General features: G+C 36.7%; 1 protein-coding gene across 7 annotated transcripts in view; it reads right to left on the bottom strand.

The window, feature by feature from the left end:
* Window positions 1-937: 937 nt before the first annotated feature.
* ZNF382 (zinc finger protein 382) overlaps window positions 938-20,826 on the bottom strand; it is a 28,899-nt gene continuing 9,010 nt past the window's right edge. For 2 of the 7 annotated variants that reach the window (XM_036885746.2, XM_036885742.2), the window contains exon 5: window positions 942-7,147. In XM_036885746.2, coding sequence (XP_036741641.1) covers window positions 5,724-7,147 — 1,424 coding nt within the window. In that variant the 3' untranslated portion in view covers window positions 942-5,723. Of the gene's footprint in view, window positions 7,148-10,701; window positions 13,090-20,826 lie in introns of those variants that run through there. The other 5 variants (XM_036885749.2, XM_057493464.1, XM_036885743.2 and 2 more) reach the window with 5 other exon arrangements.

Genomic DNA, 20,826 nt, shown 5'->3' with positions numbered 1-20,826 from the left:
ATATCATTCTTTCTTGGTCTGCAAGGTTTCTGCTGAGAAATCTGCTGATTGTGTTGTAGGGGTTCCCTTGTATGTGGCAAATTACTTTTCTATCGCTGCTTCCAAAATTCTTTGACTTCTGATAATTTTATTATAATGCGCTTTTTTGAAGATCTCTATGTCTGATATGTTTGGAGGTATTTGGGCTGCATGGATGTGGATGCTCATTTCCCTCTCCAGATGAGGGACATTTCTGTCATTTTTTTCTTTAAATAATCTTTCTTCCCCTGCCTCTTCTGGGACCTCAAAATGAATATATTGATACCCACAGTGGTGCCCCATAATTCCTGTAGGCTTTACTTTTTTAAGTTTAGTCCTCTGACTGGATAATTTCAAATGAGCAGCAAATCCTAGAACTTGCTGATTCTCTCTTCTGCTTGATTAAGCCTCCTACTGAAGCTCTCTGTTGAATTTTTCAATTTAGTCATTGTATTTTTCAGCTCCAGAATTTCTGTTTGGTTCTTATGGCTTCTAGTTCTTTGTTCTATCTCATTTTGTTCATGTATATTTTCCTGATTTTTAGTTTTGTTTTCTTATAGCTCACCAAATTTCTTTAAAAATGATTATTTTGAGTTCTTTCTCAGGCTGTTTTCAGATCTCTATTTCTTTTGGGCTGGTTGGGCTATTTTTTTCCTATGGTGGTGTCCTATTTGTCTGATTATTTGTGATCCTTTTGGCCCTGCATTGGTGTCTTTTTAAGAAACTGGAACCTCTCCCAGTCTTTGCATGCTGGCCTCAGGAGTGAAATTCCTTCACAAGTTAGCCTGTCCAGAGATTCTGGGAAGGTCAGCTGGTAGGAACCATTGGTGGGCTTGATTCTGATGCATGGGTCTAGCAGATGGGTGGGCCTGGCACTGGGTACCCTGAATGGGCCTGGTGTCTGGGGATGCAGGGGCAGACTTGGAGCTTGGATCCATGATAGCTGATATGGTGCTGGGGTCCACTGGGCTGGGCTTCTGTTTGGGTTTGTGTTGCAAACCTGGAGCCTGGGTCTATTGGGGAGGACTTGGTGCTGGAGTTAACTGGGCTTGGCCAGGAGTCTGGGTCCATAGGAGCTAGCCTGTTGTTGCGGTAGGCCTTGAGCCTGAGACTGTGGGAGCTGGCCTTGGTGCTAGAGTTGTCTCAATCCATGGGGATAGGCCTGATCGTGAGTCTGTGGGGGCCAGTCTGGTGCTATGGCCCGTTTGGACAAGCCTGATGGTAGGTCTGTGGAGGTAGGCCTTATGCTTGGGACTATGGGGGTGGGTCTGGAGCCTGGGTTCATGGGTGCCAGGCTGGTAACTGTGTTTGTGGGGGCCAACATGGTGAGAGGGTGTGTCTGAAGCCTGTCTTGGTGGCTAGCCTAGAGCCTGGTGTCTGTGTCCACAGGGGCAGACTAAGTATTACTGAATCCTGAGTAATAGTGGTGGACCTGGAGCCTGGGTTCCAGGGGCTGTCCTGGCACTGAGACAGGCCTGGAGCTTGGGTCCACTGGGGGAGTCTAGTACTAGGGTGTCTGGAAAAGGGTGCTCAGTTTACTACTCTTTCCTCATACAGAAGATATCTCTCTCCATGCATCACTGTGTGAGCTTGGGGAAGCAGTGATGCAGGTAATGTGAAGTCATTCTTTTTTATCCTCTTCAAAGTGTCTTATTTCCATCCTCCTTCCAAATGCTATAATCTCCTACCTTAATTTATTAGTTCGTACTTTTATTTGTGTGGATAATCATTCAAACTGATGTTTCTGTGAGAGGATGAGTGCTGGAAATTCTTATTCCAACCTCTTGCTGATGTCACTACTCTAATTCACTACTTTTTTGTGTGTATACAGTTCTGTTTTTACACTTGCATAGATTTTTATACTTATGACCCCAAAGAGTATACAAAACAATTCCAGCACCTCAAAGAATTCCCTCAAGTACCCTTTCTATTCAGGGCCTCCCCTACCCCTACCTAGCCCCTGGATATCACTGATATATTCTCTGTCCTTATATTTTTACTTTTTCCAAAATGTCATAGAAAGCAAATCATACTATAAATTTTAATGACTGGTTTCTTTCTTTTAGCATAATGTATGTGAGGTTCATCCATACTGTTGCATGTATCATTGTTTTTATTGCTTAGTATTCAATTGTGTGGGTATACCATGGTGTACGCATTTAGCCACTGAAGAACATTTGGGTTATTTCTAGTTTTAGTGATTATAAATAATACTATAGACACTGACATATAGATTTTTGTGTGATTAACTTCCCATTTCTCTAGGATAAATATCTTCAAGTGGGATTGTTGGGTCACCCAGGAAGTATGTTTAACTTTTCAAGAAACTGTGAAATTGTTTTCCAGAGTGCCTTCACCATTTTACATTCCCATTAGCAATGCATGAGAGTTCCAGTTGTTCTATATCCTTATCAGTGCTTTGAATCATCACACATCTAGTGTTTTGAAAAACCCCAGATTATAAACTGATGGATATCTCAAATGGTAGACCACCCCAGATTAATTTTAGATTATAGTGTTGATGTTTGTATATTTTGCTGTTGCATATTACTGATGTGGCAGAGCATGGCAAGCCTGATTCTATTGCTGGACCACAAATTAAGTGGAATGATTTAAGCATTACCTGGTGAGAAAGTTTCAGTTTTGAAATACTCTGTGTATACTCTGATACTGGGGAGACAGGAAGTGAGGCAACATTCTTGCTTACGTACATACATTATAAGAAAATACATAGAAGATGTAGGAACCATATTTATTAGACGGAGTTGACTTACAGTTGGACTGGAAAAGCTCTGACATTATCTTCATGATGCTTGGATGTCTGGCTTTGGCTCTTGATAGGGCAGAGAGATATATGAGGCGATGTTTAAAGTCCAGAACTCCCCTGGAGACTCCCAGAGCCAGTATGCTTAATCACATAAATGATTAGATAGCCCAGCTTGACTATGTAAGCAGTGAACAGAGGGCCATAAAAGCCCGTGCTGGGAACTTCTGCCTTGAGCTCTCCCAAAGAAAAGATCACAGATCTTAGTGGCTTAACCTGGAGACAGAATGAAGACACTAGGGAGCTTGCACGAGGATGATTCTCAGACACACACCCCCACCAACGCTTACCTACCCTTTCTTCCTCTTGGTGAAGAACATCCTTTGCTTTTAAATGAAAGCATTACATGGATGTGCTTTGTGGAGTCTTGTCAGTCCTTTTGAACTGATGAAATCTTTATACATGTTAAGTATTTTTCATCTAATGACACTGCATTGCAGTTAGGTCTATAAAATATGAATTTGCAAATTAATTCCTATTCTGTTGCATATATTTAGGAGTAAGCAGACTTCGATTCCAAAACCATGTTAACTCCCCAGAGCTACCCAAATTTCACTGACCATTAGATTATTTAGATGCAAAGTCTTCATTTCATATATTCATTTACAAAATAAAGATCCATAAAAATTAATTAAAAAGAACATCCCCAACTTCTTAAAAGAAATCTTCATACAGGAGTCTGGAATAAAGCCCAATCCTGTTTCTTACCAAATTATAAATTATTAGAACTAATTTTCCTGAGAAGCAGCTTCTTATGAACAGCTGTTAGAAAGCAAAAATTCATTTAGACTTCTTCAAAGCATTTAAAAGTACCTCCTACAAGAACATGGCTGTACTTATCTGCATTAGATTCCACTTTTTATTTCTTTCTGCATCTTAGTTCAGGAACCTCATGGAAATGACTGCAGAGGCTCTATTGAAGATAAACTTGCTTCCCTCTGCATTATCCACAGCAGGTCTTTTGGAACTATTTTCTTTTTTTTTTGCAAAATTGAAAAGTGTGCATTTGCATAGATAAACTAACCAAGTTGATAAGTATACTTTACTGCCAGAAAATGAGATACATATATGAATCATCATTGTTATTTAGGTATATAATTGTAAACAAGACATAAAACCAAATCTTCAACTGTATTTCAGGACCAGTTTTTGTTTATGCCGAAATCACCCAGTAGTCACCATACTTTTGATCATTGAATCAGGAATCCAAATATCTGTATCTTATTTTTATAAGATAAATAGATACTAATATTTTCCCTTTCTTTTTATCAAATTTAATTTGGAAAAATATAACCATTTTGTGGGTCAGGAGTTTGAAAGGGCCTTAGCTGAGCAGTTTGTGTTTGGGGTCTCATTTAGTTCCAGTTCAATGTCAGCAGGGGCTACTGTCATCTGAAGATTTGGCTGGATGTCCCAGATGGCTCATTCATATAGTTGGCAGATGATACTGGATGATGGCTAGGAGCTTAGCTGTGGCAATTGATCAGGGTGCCCACACACAGACTCTGGATCATTATGATCTCATTATGATTGGATGTCTTCCATGGAAACAGCTTTCCCTATATTTAGAGTTCCAAGCCTCATCTGTTCCCGTTTTAATCTTCCTTTAGTATGTATTCATTGATGTCATATAAGGAATGAGCTATGGTTACAGTCATTCTTATTTCATTTAAAGAGTTCCCATCCAATGTTAATTCTGTGGTGGTATGTAGGAATTCAGCTATGGCAGAAAGCTTTCTCATATTCATCATTTTTTATATTACCAGAAAGATATAGGCCAGGGTAAAAGTTATCCCCTACCCCCTTCATTATACTCCTAGGATTTTTCTTCAGTTAGAATTCTCTAACATTGAGCAAGGAAGATGCTAGGTACCTTGCTTTCTCTAATATGCGTTTTTTTTTATTTCAAATAAGTCACCATTGGCTAAAAACAATCTCATATTTATTACATTTGTCTGGTATTAAAATAAGACTTAGGCTGTGGCTAAAAGCCTTTGTACACACATTATATTTGGATTCCCAGTTTTGACAACATTCATAGAGTTTCCCTCAGGCATGAATTCTCTGATTTGAACCGTCACCATATTGAAAACATTTTCCTTCTCAGTGAATTGTCTCATGCTCTGTAAGTTCTGAGTTTGGTAGTATCTACCAAAGTTGACTGAACATAAAGGACCCATCAATTCCACTCTTAAGTATATACATTTCTCCTAAGAGAAATGAATGTATGTATACTGAAAGATAAGTATGTTCACAGAAACACTATTTATTATGACCTAAGCCACATATAATGAAAAAGTCCATTGACAGTAGATTGAGTAGATTGTAATATAATTATATAATGGAATTCTATACAGAATGAAAATAAACTGCCACATGCACTGATGATGAGGTTTAGAAACAGTGATGAGTGAAACAAGCCATATAATACATGATGTAGAATCCAATTTATATATTTATAATATTAGAAGTCAGAACTGTGCTTAACTTTGCAGAGGTGACCACTAATTTTTATTCCATATTTTCAGTGAGAAACTCAGTTCACACCTCCTTTCTTTTAAAGCACTTCTGCTCACTGTGGCCAGTTGGCCAACTGTTCAGAACAAGATATGTATTAAAATAAGCAATTTTAAATGTTTACAGCAATTTTAACAGATAATGTTATGTTTGCTGAATCTACTAATGGAAAACTTAGGCTTATATTTTCAATGACTTTTGTCATTTAATTTGCCTACTAATTATTTTTTTGTGTGTTTTATAGGCTAGGAAACAGGTAAATATGTGATATAGTATCTTCAGCTCTTGAATATTACAATTGCAAGCAACATAATGTACAGGGTTCACTATGACTTTTACATTTTTTACAAAAAAGTCACATTTTTTACTTAATTCCCATGGTTTCTACCTTGTGAATTTTCTGATGGACAATGAGGTTTGACTTACAACTGAAGAACTTCCCACATTCCATACATTCATATGGTTTCTCTCCTGTGTGAGTTTTCTGATGACGAATGAGGTTTGATTTCCTACTAAAGGCTTTCCCACACTGAGAACAACCATTGGATTTCTCTCCTGTATGTATTCTCTGATGAACAGTGAGGATTGCCTTCTGGCGGAAGGACTTCCCACATTCATTACAAATATAGGGTTTTTCCCCTGTATGAATTCTTTGATGGAGAGTGAGGGTTGTCTTTTGGCAGAAGGATTTTCCACATTCATTGCAAATATAGGGTTTCTCTCCTGTATGAGTTCTCTGATGTACAGTGAGGGTTGTCTTCTGGATAAATGCCTTCCCACATTCATTACATTGATATGGTTTTTCTCCTGTGTGAGTTCTCTGATGATCAATAAGGTATGACTTTTTTCTAAAAGCACTTCCACACTGAGTACATTCATAGGCTTTCTCCCCAGTATGTGTTTTGTGATGTCTAGTAAGGGTTGCCTTCTGGCGGAAGGACTTCCCACAATCCATACAAATGTAAGGTTTCCCCTCTATATGTGTTTTCTCATGAAGAGTGAGGGCTGTCTTTTGGCGGAAGGCTTTTCCACATTGATTGCAAACATAAGGTTTCTCACCTGTGTGAATTCGCTGATGTTCAATGAGATATGACTTCCTTCTAAAGCTATTCCCACAGTAAGGACACTGAAAGGGTTTCTCTTCTGTTTGTGATCTCTGATGCATGATAAAAATAGGCTTCCTGCAGAGGAATTTCCCAAATTTGCTGTATGCATGGGGCTTTTTCTCCATTAGAGTTTGTGGATGGACATTGAGATTTGACTTTTCAATGAAGGTTATTCCGTCTTTATTGTACTGAAAGGGTCTTTCTCCTCTGTGACCTCTAGTATGTGTAAATAACATTCCTTTCATAAGGAAGGATTTTTCACTTTCATTATGTTCAAATGATTGCTCTGGAGATTGAACTTTCTGCTGTTGAATAAGCTCTTGTTTACCACTCAGACTCCTTTCTGTCTGTTTATAGAGATTCACAGCAGTATGAATTTTCTCATGCTTAGTATTGAGGAGTGATTTCTCCCATCCATTGCTTTCACCAAACTTCTCTCTTACAGAACTTATATTTCTACTGACTAATTCTGAAATATTTTTAAAAACCTTACCATCAGGTTTATATTCACATGGTATTGTTTTTGAAATAATATGGTTTTTTCCTACCATAATTGTTTTCCCAAAAATATTACTTCTCTCCTTAATTAGTTTTTTGTGGTTGATGAATATGACTGATCTAGAATGTCTGTCTTGGTATTCTTTGAACTTCACTAAAACATCTTCAGCTTTCCCATCTTCTTCTAGAAAAGAATATATTAATACTGTAAGTCTTCAAGTAAACATTATAGATTGGATGTATATAGAAACAACCCATGGTGGGACTGTCTCACTATTGTGGCCTACAGAAAGGTAAAAATAAATTAATGTTTGGTAGGGAAAATGCATAGAACATAAACACAAATCCAGCGACACTGTTAATATGAGGAAAAGTTGGCATAAGCAAAGGAACACACATATCTTTGGCACGTTATAAATACAAGCTACACCGAGCAGGTGTAATAAACATAAGGACAAGCAAACAAAAGACAAAAGATGGTAGAAGTTGGGGTTGTTCTTAGAAAGCACACTTTCAGAGAGAATGTAGTGAGCCTATCAAGGGTACTAAACAGTAAGCAAGGAAAATGTTCAGGTGGTGATGAAAAGCCTATATATTTCCTCATGCCTAAATGTGTGATAGGATGCTTCCACTTGTTTCATCCTCACTTGTATTTAGCCCATCAATGGCAAATGAACTTTCTTAAGCATTCATTTCCTAGTGTTGACAGAAACATGAGTCTATAGTAGAGGCCCTAACTCTCCACATAACTGTGATTTATTTTCCCTTGAAAGGGAAGAATTAGGAAAACATATTTCCATTAGGACTTATACAATAAACAAGAGGACAAAATATACTTGCAACATGAATATAATTGTTGTATATTTTGATTGCTGTTATCATCGATTTATTCTTCCATTTAGTTATCAATAACTAAATTCTCCTGGCCACCACCTCTAACATTTTCTTTCAATTTGCTGAACTACTCTTTCAGTTTTAGGGAAGGACGGTTTCAAGTTTTCCTCCCAATGCAGTAACATACCTTAACTCTGCTATCAGGGCTGTGAAGGACTGGATTCTTCGATGTATATGTATGGTTATATTTTACTACTGTTACCTTACTACCACCCATATCTGGTGGCACAATTATAAAGATGGATTCATCTTACTGATGACTTGCATTTTATAATAGCCCTAAACAAAACTGCCCAATTATCCATCAAAAGGTGAACAGGTGATGTGTCATGTATTTATACAATAGGACACTACTCAGCAATAAAAAGGAAAAAACCTGAGAAAAGGGTTGACTCTCAAACACTTTTATAGAAAGCAAGAGTACATATTGCACAATTTCATTTATGTACAGTTCTAGAACACACAAAACTAATCAATATTAGTAACTGGAGTTACATTGCTTTCCTGAGAGCCACCTTCAGGGACATGCTATCCAATTTATCCAAAAGTCTTCACATATTCTTTCTAACCTTCAAATTTGTCTGAAAGTAGAATATAAGTATATTCAGGGCCATCCATTTGAAGAAATCTTTCAATAACATGTTATTTTAATATGGGTATTATATGTAAAATGTTCAAATTTGATAATACTGCCTTCCCAGATAAAACTTATGCTCCTGGAAGTCAACATTTTATTGATTATCTTCTTTGAAACCTTCTGAATATACACTAACACACTGCTATCTGAGGTGAAGGATGTGACCTTGGCATGTATATCTAAAAACATTTGCCATTAAATGATTTCTGAATGGATGAGAAAGATGTTTTCCTTACATGGTACCACAGACAATCAGGTAACTATTGACTATCTAGTCTTTCTTATAAGCTACAATAAGGAGTAAAAGAGAGGACCTTATTTGGGGGAATTATTAATGATATGGAGAAAAAAGACTCAGATAAAACAATGTTGAATCAGATATCAAATTATTAGATCATATCAGAAGATGTGTTCACATGTTATACATACTAAGTAGAATGTGAACACAGAAAAAAAAAGTTTGTCATGGTTTGGAGTTGTCAAGTAACATATCATGGAGGAAGTGAAGCTTGATCTTCTAACTAAAGGATATGTAGTACTGTATGTTAAAGAATATAACATTGCCAAAGAGAGGTCTGACATTTGTCTTCGACTTTCAGAGGTAATCTCTAAGCCCTGAAATGTCATGCCTGACAGTAGTGTATTTTCCTGGGAGCCTTTGACCAGCCAGAAAATAACAATATGATTTAGGGTGAGGTCTTTGAGCCACATCAACTATGTGATAAAGGATAGGGGCTTTGTGTCACACAGTATCAGCTTGACCTCTTAAGGGGCTGGAAACTGCAATCAGTCATGTGGGCAGTCAATCATGCCTACGTGATGGAGCCCCAACATAAACTGGACACAAGACTTGTGTGAAGCTTCCCTCATTGGCAATATTCTGTATGTACTGCCACACCAGGAAAGTAATACTGTCCATGACTCCACAGAGAGAAGGCTAGTACTAAAAGCTCCATGTTTGGTACTTTCCTTCCTTGGCTAATTTTAATGTATATTCTTCATCTGCAACAAACCATTACTTTGAATATTGCAACTTTCAGTCAGTTCTATGAGTCCTATACAGCAAATTAATCCTAGAGGTAGTATTGGGTCCCCCACATTTATTTAGTGTCAGAAGTAAGGGTGGTCTTGTGTGGACTACTATACTTATAATTAGGATTCATTTCACAAGTATTCATATGGGCATATAGCAGCTGTATATATAATGAAATGTCCAGTTGTGAGGAAAAAATCAGCTGGATGGAGTACATTTAGGAGACTAGAACTAATAGAGATTAGCAATTGTTCTCAGCCACAAAGAGAAATACATTTGGAATCATCAGATGGGATAGTATTCTGTCAGTCCTTGAAAAAGAAGGGATTTAAATTTCATATAATAAGTGGTATCTTTTTAGCATATTGATATGCTAAAGAACTAAACTAACTAAAGAACTGGGGAAAAATGGCAGATCCAAATATTGATTATAGCAGTCTACACCTGAAATAATACATAGCTCTCATTTTGGAAGATGACAGTGTCAATTGAGAATATGAGAGGATGTACAGATATTTCACAAAGTGAAATAAAGTAATACAAATTGTGGAGAGATCATTAAGAAAGTACAGCAGACATGATGGAATCAACCCGATATATAAGGGACTGAGGAGGGAACAAAAGGATATAGAAACAAATAAGGATAAAGTCAAGATAATAACAGTATGTTTGACATATCAGTAACCAAAAGGAGAGACAACTGACTATTATATTGCTGTTGGCAGATTAAAATATGCCACTAGAGTTCACGTGGGAGAAATAGACTGAAAACATCTATTTTCTTAATGGAAGTATAGTTGATACACAGTATTATATTGGTTTCAGGTGTATAACAGTCATTTGACAATTTATATACATTGCAAAATGCCGTGGTAAGTGTGGTTACCATCTGTCACCAAACACAATTGTTACAATATTATTGACTGTATTCCCTATGCTGTACTTTTCATCTCTGTGATTTACTAATTTTATAATTGGAAGTTTGTCCCTCTTTATCCCCTTCACCTATTTTGCCCATCCCCCTACTTCCCTCCCCTATGGCAATCACCAGTTTATTCTCTGTATTTATAAGCCTATTTCTTTTTTGTTTGTATTATTTTTTTAGATTCCACATATAAGTGAAATACAAGGTATTAATCTTTCTCTGTCTGACTTATTTCACTTAATGTAATACTTTCTAGGTCCATCCATGTTGTTGCAAATGGAAAGATTTCATTCTTTCTTATGGCTGAGTAATATTCCATTGTATATGAGTACATCTTTAACCATTCATCTATAGACAGACACTTAGATTGCTTCCATATCTTGGTTATTGTAAATAATGCCACAAGAAACACAGGGATGCATATGTCTTAAAAATGTCAATTTGAAAGACACATAAAACAAGCAAATCACAACTTCAGAATAGATCAGATTATTATATCTTCAAGAAATTTTTTAAAGACAAGAACTGAGAATGAAGAAAGATCCTTTAAGGATACTAATGACAGCCTATTGAAATAAAATCCATTTACTCAACAAATACTTATTTTCCTAGGCAAAATAGATACAGAGAAGAAGAGCAACCAAGATATAAAAATGCACTCAGGGAAACAGGAGGAGAATGAATTAGTGTTTTTCACCTAAATCAAGCTGGGTAGATATCAGGAATCTGAGTGCTATGATATGAAACATGGAGATTTATTGGAAAAAAATTTATTGAAAATAAGTGATATTGAAATTCACTTTGGTTCAAGGCATATGGATTTTGAAATCTGATGATTCATAGTGAGAATGGGATATGAGACTGAGCACAGGAAATAAGTATAAGGCATTGCGTAGGAAAAGGAAGGAAAGAGAATGAAAACTAAGAGAAAGATGAATATTAAACAATGATTTCCTTTTTATATTTTGGTTAGATTTAAGAATGCCTATATAGAGGAGGCTATAACAAAAGAAGACAGAGGATTAAAATGTTAAAGAAAGAGATGAAAAACAAGAAGAAAGGCCTAAACTAGTAGTTCCCACAGTGTGATTCATGAACTTTGTGTACTGGAGATCCTTATGGGGGCAGTCCATAAAGTCAAAACTATTTTTTGTTAATAACAACACTTCACTGGTCTTTTTAACTGTGTTCATTTCACACTAATGGGGCAAAATGGGTGGATTTTTCATTTGTACTCATGGATTTTTAGTTCATGTAGGTGACTGAGTAATGACATTCCTGAGAGGGCATGTCATGCCACACAGGGCCACATGGGGAAGCAACGGGTTTGGTCAGAAGGCAGAAAGAAGTGTGGGGAAAGCCTAGACCAGAGCCTTTAATGAGGCTTGCTTCTGTTGGAAAGGCAAGGCAGGGCAGGGGGAGCCACTTAGGATTAGCTACTTTGAACAGCGCTGGCAGGCTGTGGGTTACAGAGATGATCTCTAGCTGTCTTGTACCAGGCCCTAGGTGATTTAGGGCAGGGGAAATAATGGCTTGGTGTGTGAGAATTAGATAAAAGAGGTGGTTAACGGTATGGACTTGAGATTGGTTGGTTTGTATATGAAAGGTGGACTTACCAACAAGTTGTTTACTATCTCTAGGAGTTAACTAGCTCCAGGAAGGGTAATCTCTCCCCACCAGGAAGGCCCTCAAAGATGTCAAACATCATAAAACACAGAAAATAAAAAATATGAATAATACAGTGGGTAAATGCTGGCACATTAGCATAAGTCAAAGCACTGGCACCAAGTTTTTGATTCTCATCGTGCCTCTGGTTGTTGATAATGCCCGCTTTATAAAAGAACTGGGAAATATTCTCTCCTATTCTATTTGTTGGCATAAAGTTGTTTGTATATTCCCCAAGTGGCCTTTTGATGTGTGTAGGATCTGTAGTGATATAGCCTCTTTAATTTTTGAAATTGATTATTTGTGTCTTCTATTTTTCCTGATTCATATATATATAGTTGTGGTTTATTAATTTTATTATTTTAATGAACTAGCTTTTGGCTTCACTCATTTTCTCTATTATTCTTCCATTATATATTTCATTGTCTTTTGCTTTAGTCTTTATTTTTTCCTTGTACTAACCTTTGAGTTTACTTTACTTTTCTAGCTACTTAGAGTGACAGCTTAGATCCCTTATTTTAGACCCTGATTTTTTAAAGGGATAATTTTTTTTTAAAGGCTGCTTAAATTGTATCCCACAAATGTTGATATGTTGTTTTAATTACCATTCAGTTCAAAATATCTTCCAACTTACTTCAGGATTTCTTCTTTGATTCAGGGGCTATTTGGAAATGTGGTGGTTAATTTCATAATATTTGGGGAATTTAGAGATATGTTTTTGATTTCTAAATTAATTCTGTTATGGTCAGAGACCACATATTCTTTGTGATTTCAGTTCTTTTCAATTTGTTGCTACTTGTTTTATGGTCAGCATATAGGGTTTATCTTGATAAATGTTCCATGTAAAATTTCTATAAAGATTAACTAGATAACATTGATTGATAGTGTTTTCAAGCCTTTAGTAGACTTATTGATTTTTTTTCTCTTTGTTATCTCAATTACTGAAGGAGGGGTGTTTATATATCAATCTATAATTACCTTGCTTTTTTCAGGTCTATCAGTTTTGCTTCATGTATTTCATGCATTCTCAATGGGGGTGACATTTTTCCCAAAGGAGCAAAATTGTTTCTGAGGAAATTGAAAGAAAACTCAGATATTACAATGGTTTTTTGCCTTCCAAAGGGAAAAGAACGCAAATAGATTATGGAATTAAAATTTCATGGGGGAGCAATTAGAAAAAAAAATCTCTGGAAAGACTCCATAGGGAATAATAATTATAGAAAGCTGAGAAACACTGATGCATAATTAAAACTGTCAGAAAACTAGAAAACAGAACTTCAAGAATCTAATAAAGAGCATTTATGAAAAGCCCAGAATTGATATGAAGCATAAGAATAAAATACTAAATGTCTTCCTGCTAAATTTAGTGAACTGCTAAGAAGTTCACTCTCACCACTTCCATTCAACATTGTACTGTAGGTCCTAATCAGTATAACAGGATAAAGAAAAGAAATGAAAGCAATGATGTATGCAAATACAGAAGTAAAATATCTTATTTCAAGAAGGCATGACAATCTAAAGGACTATACAGAAACAAAAACAGCAATAATAGTAAAACAATACAATCAGTAGAAGTATGCAGTCATTATATAAAAATCAATTATGGTTACATATATTAACAACAAACAGGAAAAAGAAATTTAAAAAATCCCACTATTTACAAGTATTAAAAGCTTACAGGGTAAATTTAATGAAATAAGACCTCTATTCTAAAAATAAGAGAATATTGCTTATAGGAACTAGAGAAGCCAAATAAATGGAAAGATACTGTATTGTCATAGACTGAAAGACATACTGCTACTAAGATGTTAGTTCTCACTATAAAATTCCCAACACATTTATTTAAAGAAATCAAGGCATTGATTCTAAAATGTATTTGCAAAGAAAATAGCCTAGGATAGTCAAAACAATTATTAAAAATAAAAAAGTTAGAGGACTTATTCTGACTGCAGGACTTACTACAAAGAACAATAATCAAAGACCAGGCAGTACTGGCAATAGGACTTAAAACATATCAAAGGAAAGAATAGTCTAAAAATAGACTGACACCAATACCATCAAACAATTTTTGATAAGATCACCAGAGCAATGTAATTCAGTTTAACAAATGATGGGACAAATTGATATCTATGTGAAAAAACAGATCCTCAACATTACCTTACATAAACAAAATTTAACATGGGATGGGCCACAGAACTAATTAAAAGAAAAGCAAAATATCCATAACATTTTTAGAAGAAAATACAGGGAAAGATACCTTTACAATCTAGGAGAAAGCAAATATTTAAGAAGTCAAAGAAATAATTCAGGTGTACCTCATTTTATTGCACTTCATAGATATTGCATTTTTTGAAAATTGCTGGTTCATGGCAACCCTGGGCCAAACAACTCTAACCGTGCCATTTTTCCAACACCATTTGCTCACTTAGTATCTCTGTGTCACATTTTGGTAATTCTCCCAATATTTCAAACTTTTTCATTATAATTTTTTTAATGTGATTTGTGGTCATTGATGTTACTGTCATTGCTTTGGGATGCTATGCACTGCACCCATACATGATAGTGAACTTAATTGATAAATGTTCTGTGTGTTCTGATGGCTCCACCAATCAGGTAGCTGTTCCCTGTGTCTCCCCCTCTCCTCAGGTCTCCTTATTCCTGAGAGAAAACAGTACTGAAATTAGGCCAGTTAATAACCCTACAATGGCCTCTAAGTATTCAAGTGAAAGGAAAAGTCTCAAATCTCTTACTTTAAATCAAAAGCTAGACTTAATTAAGCTCAGTGAGGAAGGCACATCAAAAGCTGAGACAGGCCAAAAGCTAGTCCTCTTGCACCAAACAGTTAACCAAGTGTGAATGCAAAGAAAAAATTCCTGAAGGAAATTCAAAGTGCTGCTTCAGTGAACACATGGATGATAATAAAGCAAAACAGCCTCATTGCTGATATGGAGAAAGTCTTGGTAGTCTCAATAGAAGATTTAACCAGCCATGACATTCCAAAGCTTAATCCAGATCAAGACCTTAACTCTTAATTCTGTGAAGGCTAAGAGAGGTGAGGAAGCTTCAGAAGAAGTCTGAAGCTAGTAGAAGCAGGTCCATGAGGTTTAAGGGAAGGAGCTGTTCCCAGAGCATAAGAGTGCAAGGTGAAGCAGTAACTGCTGACGTAGAAGCTGTACCAAGTTATCTAGAAAATCTAGCTAAGATAATTAATGAAGGTGACTACACTAGACAACAGACTTTCGATACAGATGAAACAGCCTTCTACTGGAAGATGATGCCATCTAGGACTTTCATACCTAGAGGAAAAGTCAGTACCTGGCTACAAAGCTTCAAAGCATAGGCTGACTCTTCTGTTAGGGTCTAATGTGACTTTATATTGAAGCCAAAGCTCATTGACCATTCTGAAAATCCTAGGGTCCTTCAGAATTAGGCTAAATCTGCCCATGCTCTATAAATGAAGCCACAAAGCTTAGATGACAACACAACTGTTTATAACATGATTTACTGAATATTTTAAGCCCTCTGCTCAGAAAAAAATACAATTTAAAAAAATTACTGCTCAATGATAATGCACTAAGGTCATCCAAAAGCTCTGATGGAGATATACAACAAGATGAATGTTGTTTTCATACCTGCTAACACAACATTCACTCTGCAGCCCATGGATGAAGAGTGATTTTGACTTCCAAGTCTATAAGAGATACATTTCTGCCATAGATAGTGATTCCTCTGATGGGTCTGGGCAAAGTAAATTGACAACCTTCTGGAAAGGATTCACATTCTAGATGCCATTAAGAACATTTGTGATTCATGAGAAGAGGTCAAAATATCCACATTAACAGGAGTTTGGAAGAAGTTGATTCCAACCCTCTTGGATAACTCTCAGGGGTTCAAGACTTTAGTGAAAAAAGTCACTGCAGATGTGGTGTAAATAGCAAGAGAGCTAGAATTAGAAGTGAAGCCTGGAGATGTGACTGAATTACTGCAATCTCATGATTAAACTTTAATGGATGACAGATGCTTCTTCAGATGAGCAAAGAAAGTGGTTTCTTGAGATGGAATGTACTCATGGTGAAGATGCCATGAAGATGGTTGAAATGACAACAAAGAATTTAAATGTCAGATAAACAGCGGCAGGATTTGAGGGGATTCACTCTAATTTTGAAAGAGACTCCGTGGGTAAAATGCTATCAACAACATCACATGGAATAGAGAAATCATTCATGAGAGGTAGTGAATCAATGTGGCAAACCTTACTGTTCTTTTATTTTAATAAATTATCACAGCAGCTCCAGCATTTAGCAACCACCACACTGATCAGTCAATAGCCATAAACATGGAAGCAAGACCCTCTATCAGCAAAAAAATTATGACTCGCTGAAAGCTCAGATAATGGTTAGCAATTTTTAGCAATAACGTATTGTTTAATTAAGGTATTTATATATATTTAAGACATAATGCTATTGCACACTTAATGGGCTACAGTATAGTGCAAAACATAACTTTCACATGCACTATTAACCAAAAAATTCATTTGACTTGTTTTATTGCGGTGGTCTGGAACCAAATTCGCAATATCTGTAAGGTATGCCTGTATAAAAGAAAAAACGATTAACTGGACTTCATCAGAGTTAAAAACATGTGCTTTAAGACACTATTAAAATAATTAGGCAAGCCATTAACTAGAGAAAATATTTGCAATACTTATATAAAGCAGAAGGCTTATATTCAGAATATGTAAATTCATACTCCACAAGGATAAAAAATACCACCCACTAAAAAATAAGTAAAACATTTGAACAGACACCTCTGAAGAAGACATAAAAGCACCTGAAAAAGTTATCATCATCATTAGTCATAAGAGTAATCTATATTAAAACTGCAAAGATATACTATCATACCCTAATAGACAACAGAGAAGAAAATGAGAGGCAATCAAAATTCTCATGTTGCTGTTAGTTTAAAATGGTACAGTAGCTTTTGAAAATTGGAATTTTCCACAAAAGTGAAATATGCACCTGCTTATGAATGAGCAATACTACCTGCTAGTTGTTTACTGAGGAGAAATAAAAAGATGTGTCCACAAAAAGATTTTTATAATAATGCTCGCAGAAAGATGGCAGTGTGAGAGGTGAGACAGAAACCTCCTCCAAAAACCACATATAATATGAAAATATAACAAATGCACCAAATCCTGAAAGAGCAACAGGAAAGAAGGCTGCAGCAGACTGTCTATACCTGGGGAAACCAGCAGACCTCAATGGAAAGGGTAACGTACCAAAGCCGTGATCCAGAGGAACCCAAGCCCTTTCCCCACCCAAGCTCCTGGAGGGAGGAAGAGAAACAGAGCAGGGAAGGGGTGAAGGCCTTGGATTTCTGAACACACTGTTCTGGAGATCTGCTCTGGGAGCACAAACCTACATTACATAGAGCTCTGGAGATTAGTTGGGTTGGAAACCTAAGGCAGGCAGAATATTTGGAGAGACTGAGATTCCAACTGCTTGTGGAAAACAGGGATCCATATCTGGCCACTATGGGACCAAAGAAAGGTGGGCAGTCTGAGAGACTTCCTAACAGTGAGAGGGCTGCTCAAGGGGCAAGGATTGCACAAAGCTCACTTCTTAGGAGAAAGGACAGGTGGACAAAATTGTCGAGGTGCACTCTGCCCAGCAGGTTGGGAACTTTCAGTAGCTTAAGGCATTCCATCCCCCTGGCTGGCTATGCAATGGTGAGGTCCCCCACTGTGATATGCAGCCTGCTGCACCTTCCTCCTGGCCGGCACCAACTCACAAACTGGCAGATCCCACCATTGCACCAGGCCAGCCAAAGGGCAACCCTGCCTACACAGGTACAAGTGCAAAGCATAGAGGCTTCTCCCTGCTGCTCAGCCCACTGGCCCTGGGAATGGAGACAGGCACTGCAGCAGGAAGCAGGAAAGACCTCTTTCCTCCCGACAGGCACCAGCACTGCTCCCCTGCAACCCCCGCCACTGCTCCAGGGACTGAGAAGCTCCAGAGAGTAGAGCTTCTGAGCACTAAAGGGCACCATCTACAAGGAACTTGCTTCAAACCAAAACCCTACAAACACCAGAAAGAGGACCAAGTGAAACTGAACTCATCAATCTTACTGAAAGAGATTTAAAAATAAAAATCATAAACATGCTCATGGAGCCACAAAGAAATATTCAAGAACTCAGGGAGGAATTCAGGAATGAGATACAAATGTTCAAAAATACAGTATCTGAATGAAACATACAATGGAAGGATTTAAAAGCAGATTAGATGAAGTAGAAGAGATGGTAAATGAAATAGAAATTAGAGAACAGGAATACAAAGAAATTGAGGCACAGAGAGAAAAAAGGATCTCTAAGAATGAAAGAATATTGAGAGAATTGTGTGACCAATCCAAATGGAACAATATTTGCATTTTTGGGGTACCAGAAGAAGAAGAGAGAGAAAAAGGGATAGAAAGTGTCTTTGAGGAGGTAACTCCTGAAAACTTCTACAATATGGGAAAGGAGATAGTCTCTCAGACCATGGAGGTGCACAGATCTCCCAACAAAAGAGACCCAAGGAAGACAACAAGACATATAATAATTAAAATGGCAAAGATCAAGGATAAAGATAGAGTATTAAAAGCAGCCAGAGAGAGAAAAAAGATCACATTCAAAGGAAAACCCATCAGATTACCATCAGACTTCTCAGCAGAAACCTTACAGGCAAGAAGGGAGTGACATGATAATATTTAATGCAATGAAGCAAAAGGGCCTCGAAGCAAGAATACTCTACCAGGCAAGATTATCATTTAAATTTGAAGGAGGGATTAAACAATTTCCAGATAAGCAAAAGCTGAAAGAATTTACATCACACAAACCATCTCTACAGTTTATTTTAGAGGGACTGCTGTAGATGGAAGTGTTCCTAAGGCTAAATAGTTATCACCAGAAGAACTAGAACCACAGTAAAGAATGTAGACCAAGTAATTACTAAGAAAATGCAAAATCAAATCAACTACCCCAAAAGTCAGTCAAGGAATAGACAAAGAGTACAAAATATAATACCTAATATATAAAGAATGGAGGAGGAAGAAAAAGGAGGAGAAAAAAAGAACATTTAGATTGTGTTTGTATAGTATACAAAGTGAGTCAAATTAGATTTTTAGTAAGGAAGTTACCCTTGAACCTTTGGTAACCACAAATCTAAAGCCTGCAATGGCAATAAGTACATACCTATCAATTATTGCCCTAAATGCAAATGGTATGAATGCTCCAAACAAAAGACATGGATAAAAAAACAAGATCCATCTATATGCTGCCTACAAGAGACTCACTTCAAACCCAAAGACATACACAGACAAAAAGTGAAGGGATGGAAAAAGATATTTCATGTAACTAATAGGGAGAAAAAAGGAGTTGCAGTACTTGTATCAGACAAAGCAGACTTCAAAACAAAGAAAGTAAGAAGAGAACAAGAAGGGCATTACATAATGATAAAGGGGTCAGTCTAACAAGAGGATATAACCATTATAAATATCTATGCACCCAACACAGGAGCACCTACATATGTGAAGCAAATACTAACAGAATTAAAGGGGGAAATAGAAGGCAATGTATTCATTTTAGGAGACTTCACCACATTGATCACTGCAAAGGACAGATCAACCAGACAGAAAATAAGTAAGGAGATAGGGACACTGAACAATACATTAGAACAGATTGACCTAAAAGGCATCCACAGACCACTCCACCCAAAAGCAGCAGGATACACATTTTTCTCATGTGCACATGGAATATTTTCAAGAATAGATCATATATTAGTCCACAAAAAGAGCCTCAGTAAATTCAAAAAGACTGAAATTCTACCAACAAGCTTCTCAGACCACAAAGGCATGAAACTAGAAATAAATTATGCAAAGAAAACAAAAAAGCCCACAAACACATGGAGGGTAACAACATGCTCCTAAATAACCAATGGATCAATGACCAAATAAAAACAAAGACTGAGCGATATTTGGAGACAAATGACAACAATAACTCAACACTGCAAAATCTGTAGGATGCAGTGAATGCTGTGCTCAGAGGAAAGTATATTATTATACAGGCTTACCTCAGGAAAGAAGAACAATCCCATATGAACAGTCTAACCTCACAATTAATGAAACTAGAAAAAAAGAAGAACAAATGAGGCCCAAAGTCAGTAGAAGGAGGGATAATAAAGATTAGAGCAGAAATAAACAAAATCAAGAAGAATTAAACAACAGAAAGTGTCAATGGAAGCAGGACCTGGTTCTTTGAGAAAATAACCAAAATAGATAAGCCCTTAGCCAGACTTATTAAGAAAAAAAGAGTCTACACAAATAAACAGAATCAGAAATGAGAAAGGAAAAATCACTACCCACACCACAGAAATACAAAGAATTATGAGAGAATACTATGAAAAATTATATGCTAACAAACTGGAAAAGCTAGAAGAAATGGACAACTTTCTAGAAAAATACAACCTTCCAAGGCTGATCCAGGAAGAAACAGAAAATCTGAGTAGACCAATACCAGCAATAAAATTGAATTGCTAATCAAAAAACTCCCTTAGAACAAAACACCTGGATCACATGGCTTCACTGCTGAATTTTATCAAACATATAGGGAAGACCTAATACCCAGAAGAGGAGGGAATACTTCCAAACTCATTCTATGAGGACAGCATCACTCTA

The sequence above is a fragment of the Manis pentadactyla genome, chromosome 15 (assembly GCF_030020395.1).
Source record: "Manis pentadactyla isolate mManPen7 chromosome 15, mManPen7.hap1, whole genome shotgun sequence".
NCBI classification, from domain to species: domain Eukaryota; kingdom Metazoa; phylum Chordata; class Mammalia; order Pholidota; family Manidae; genus Manis; species Manis pentadactyla.
This window is presented reverse-complemented; position numbering and strand designations above follow the sequence as displayed.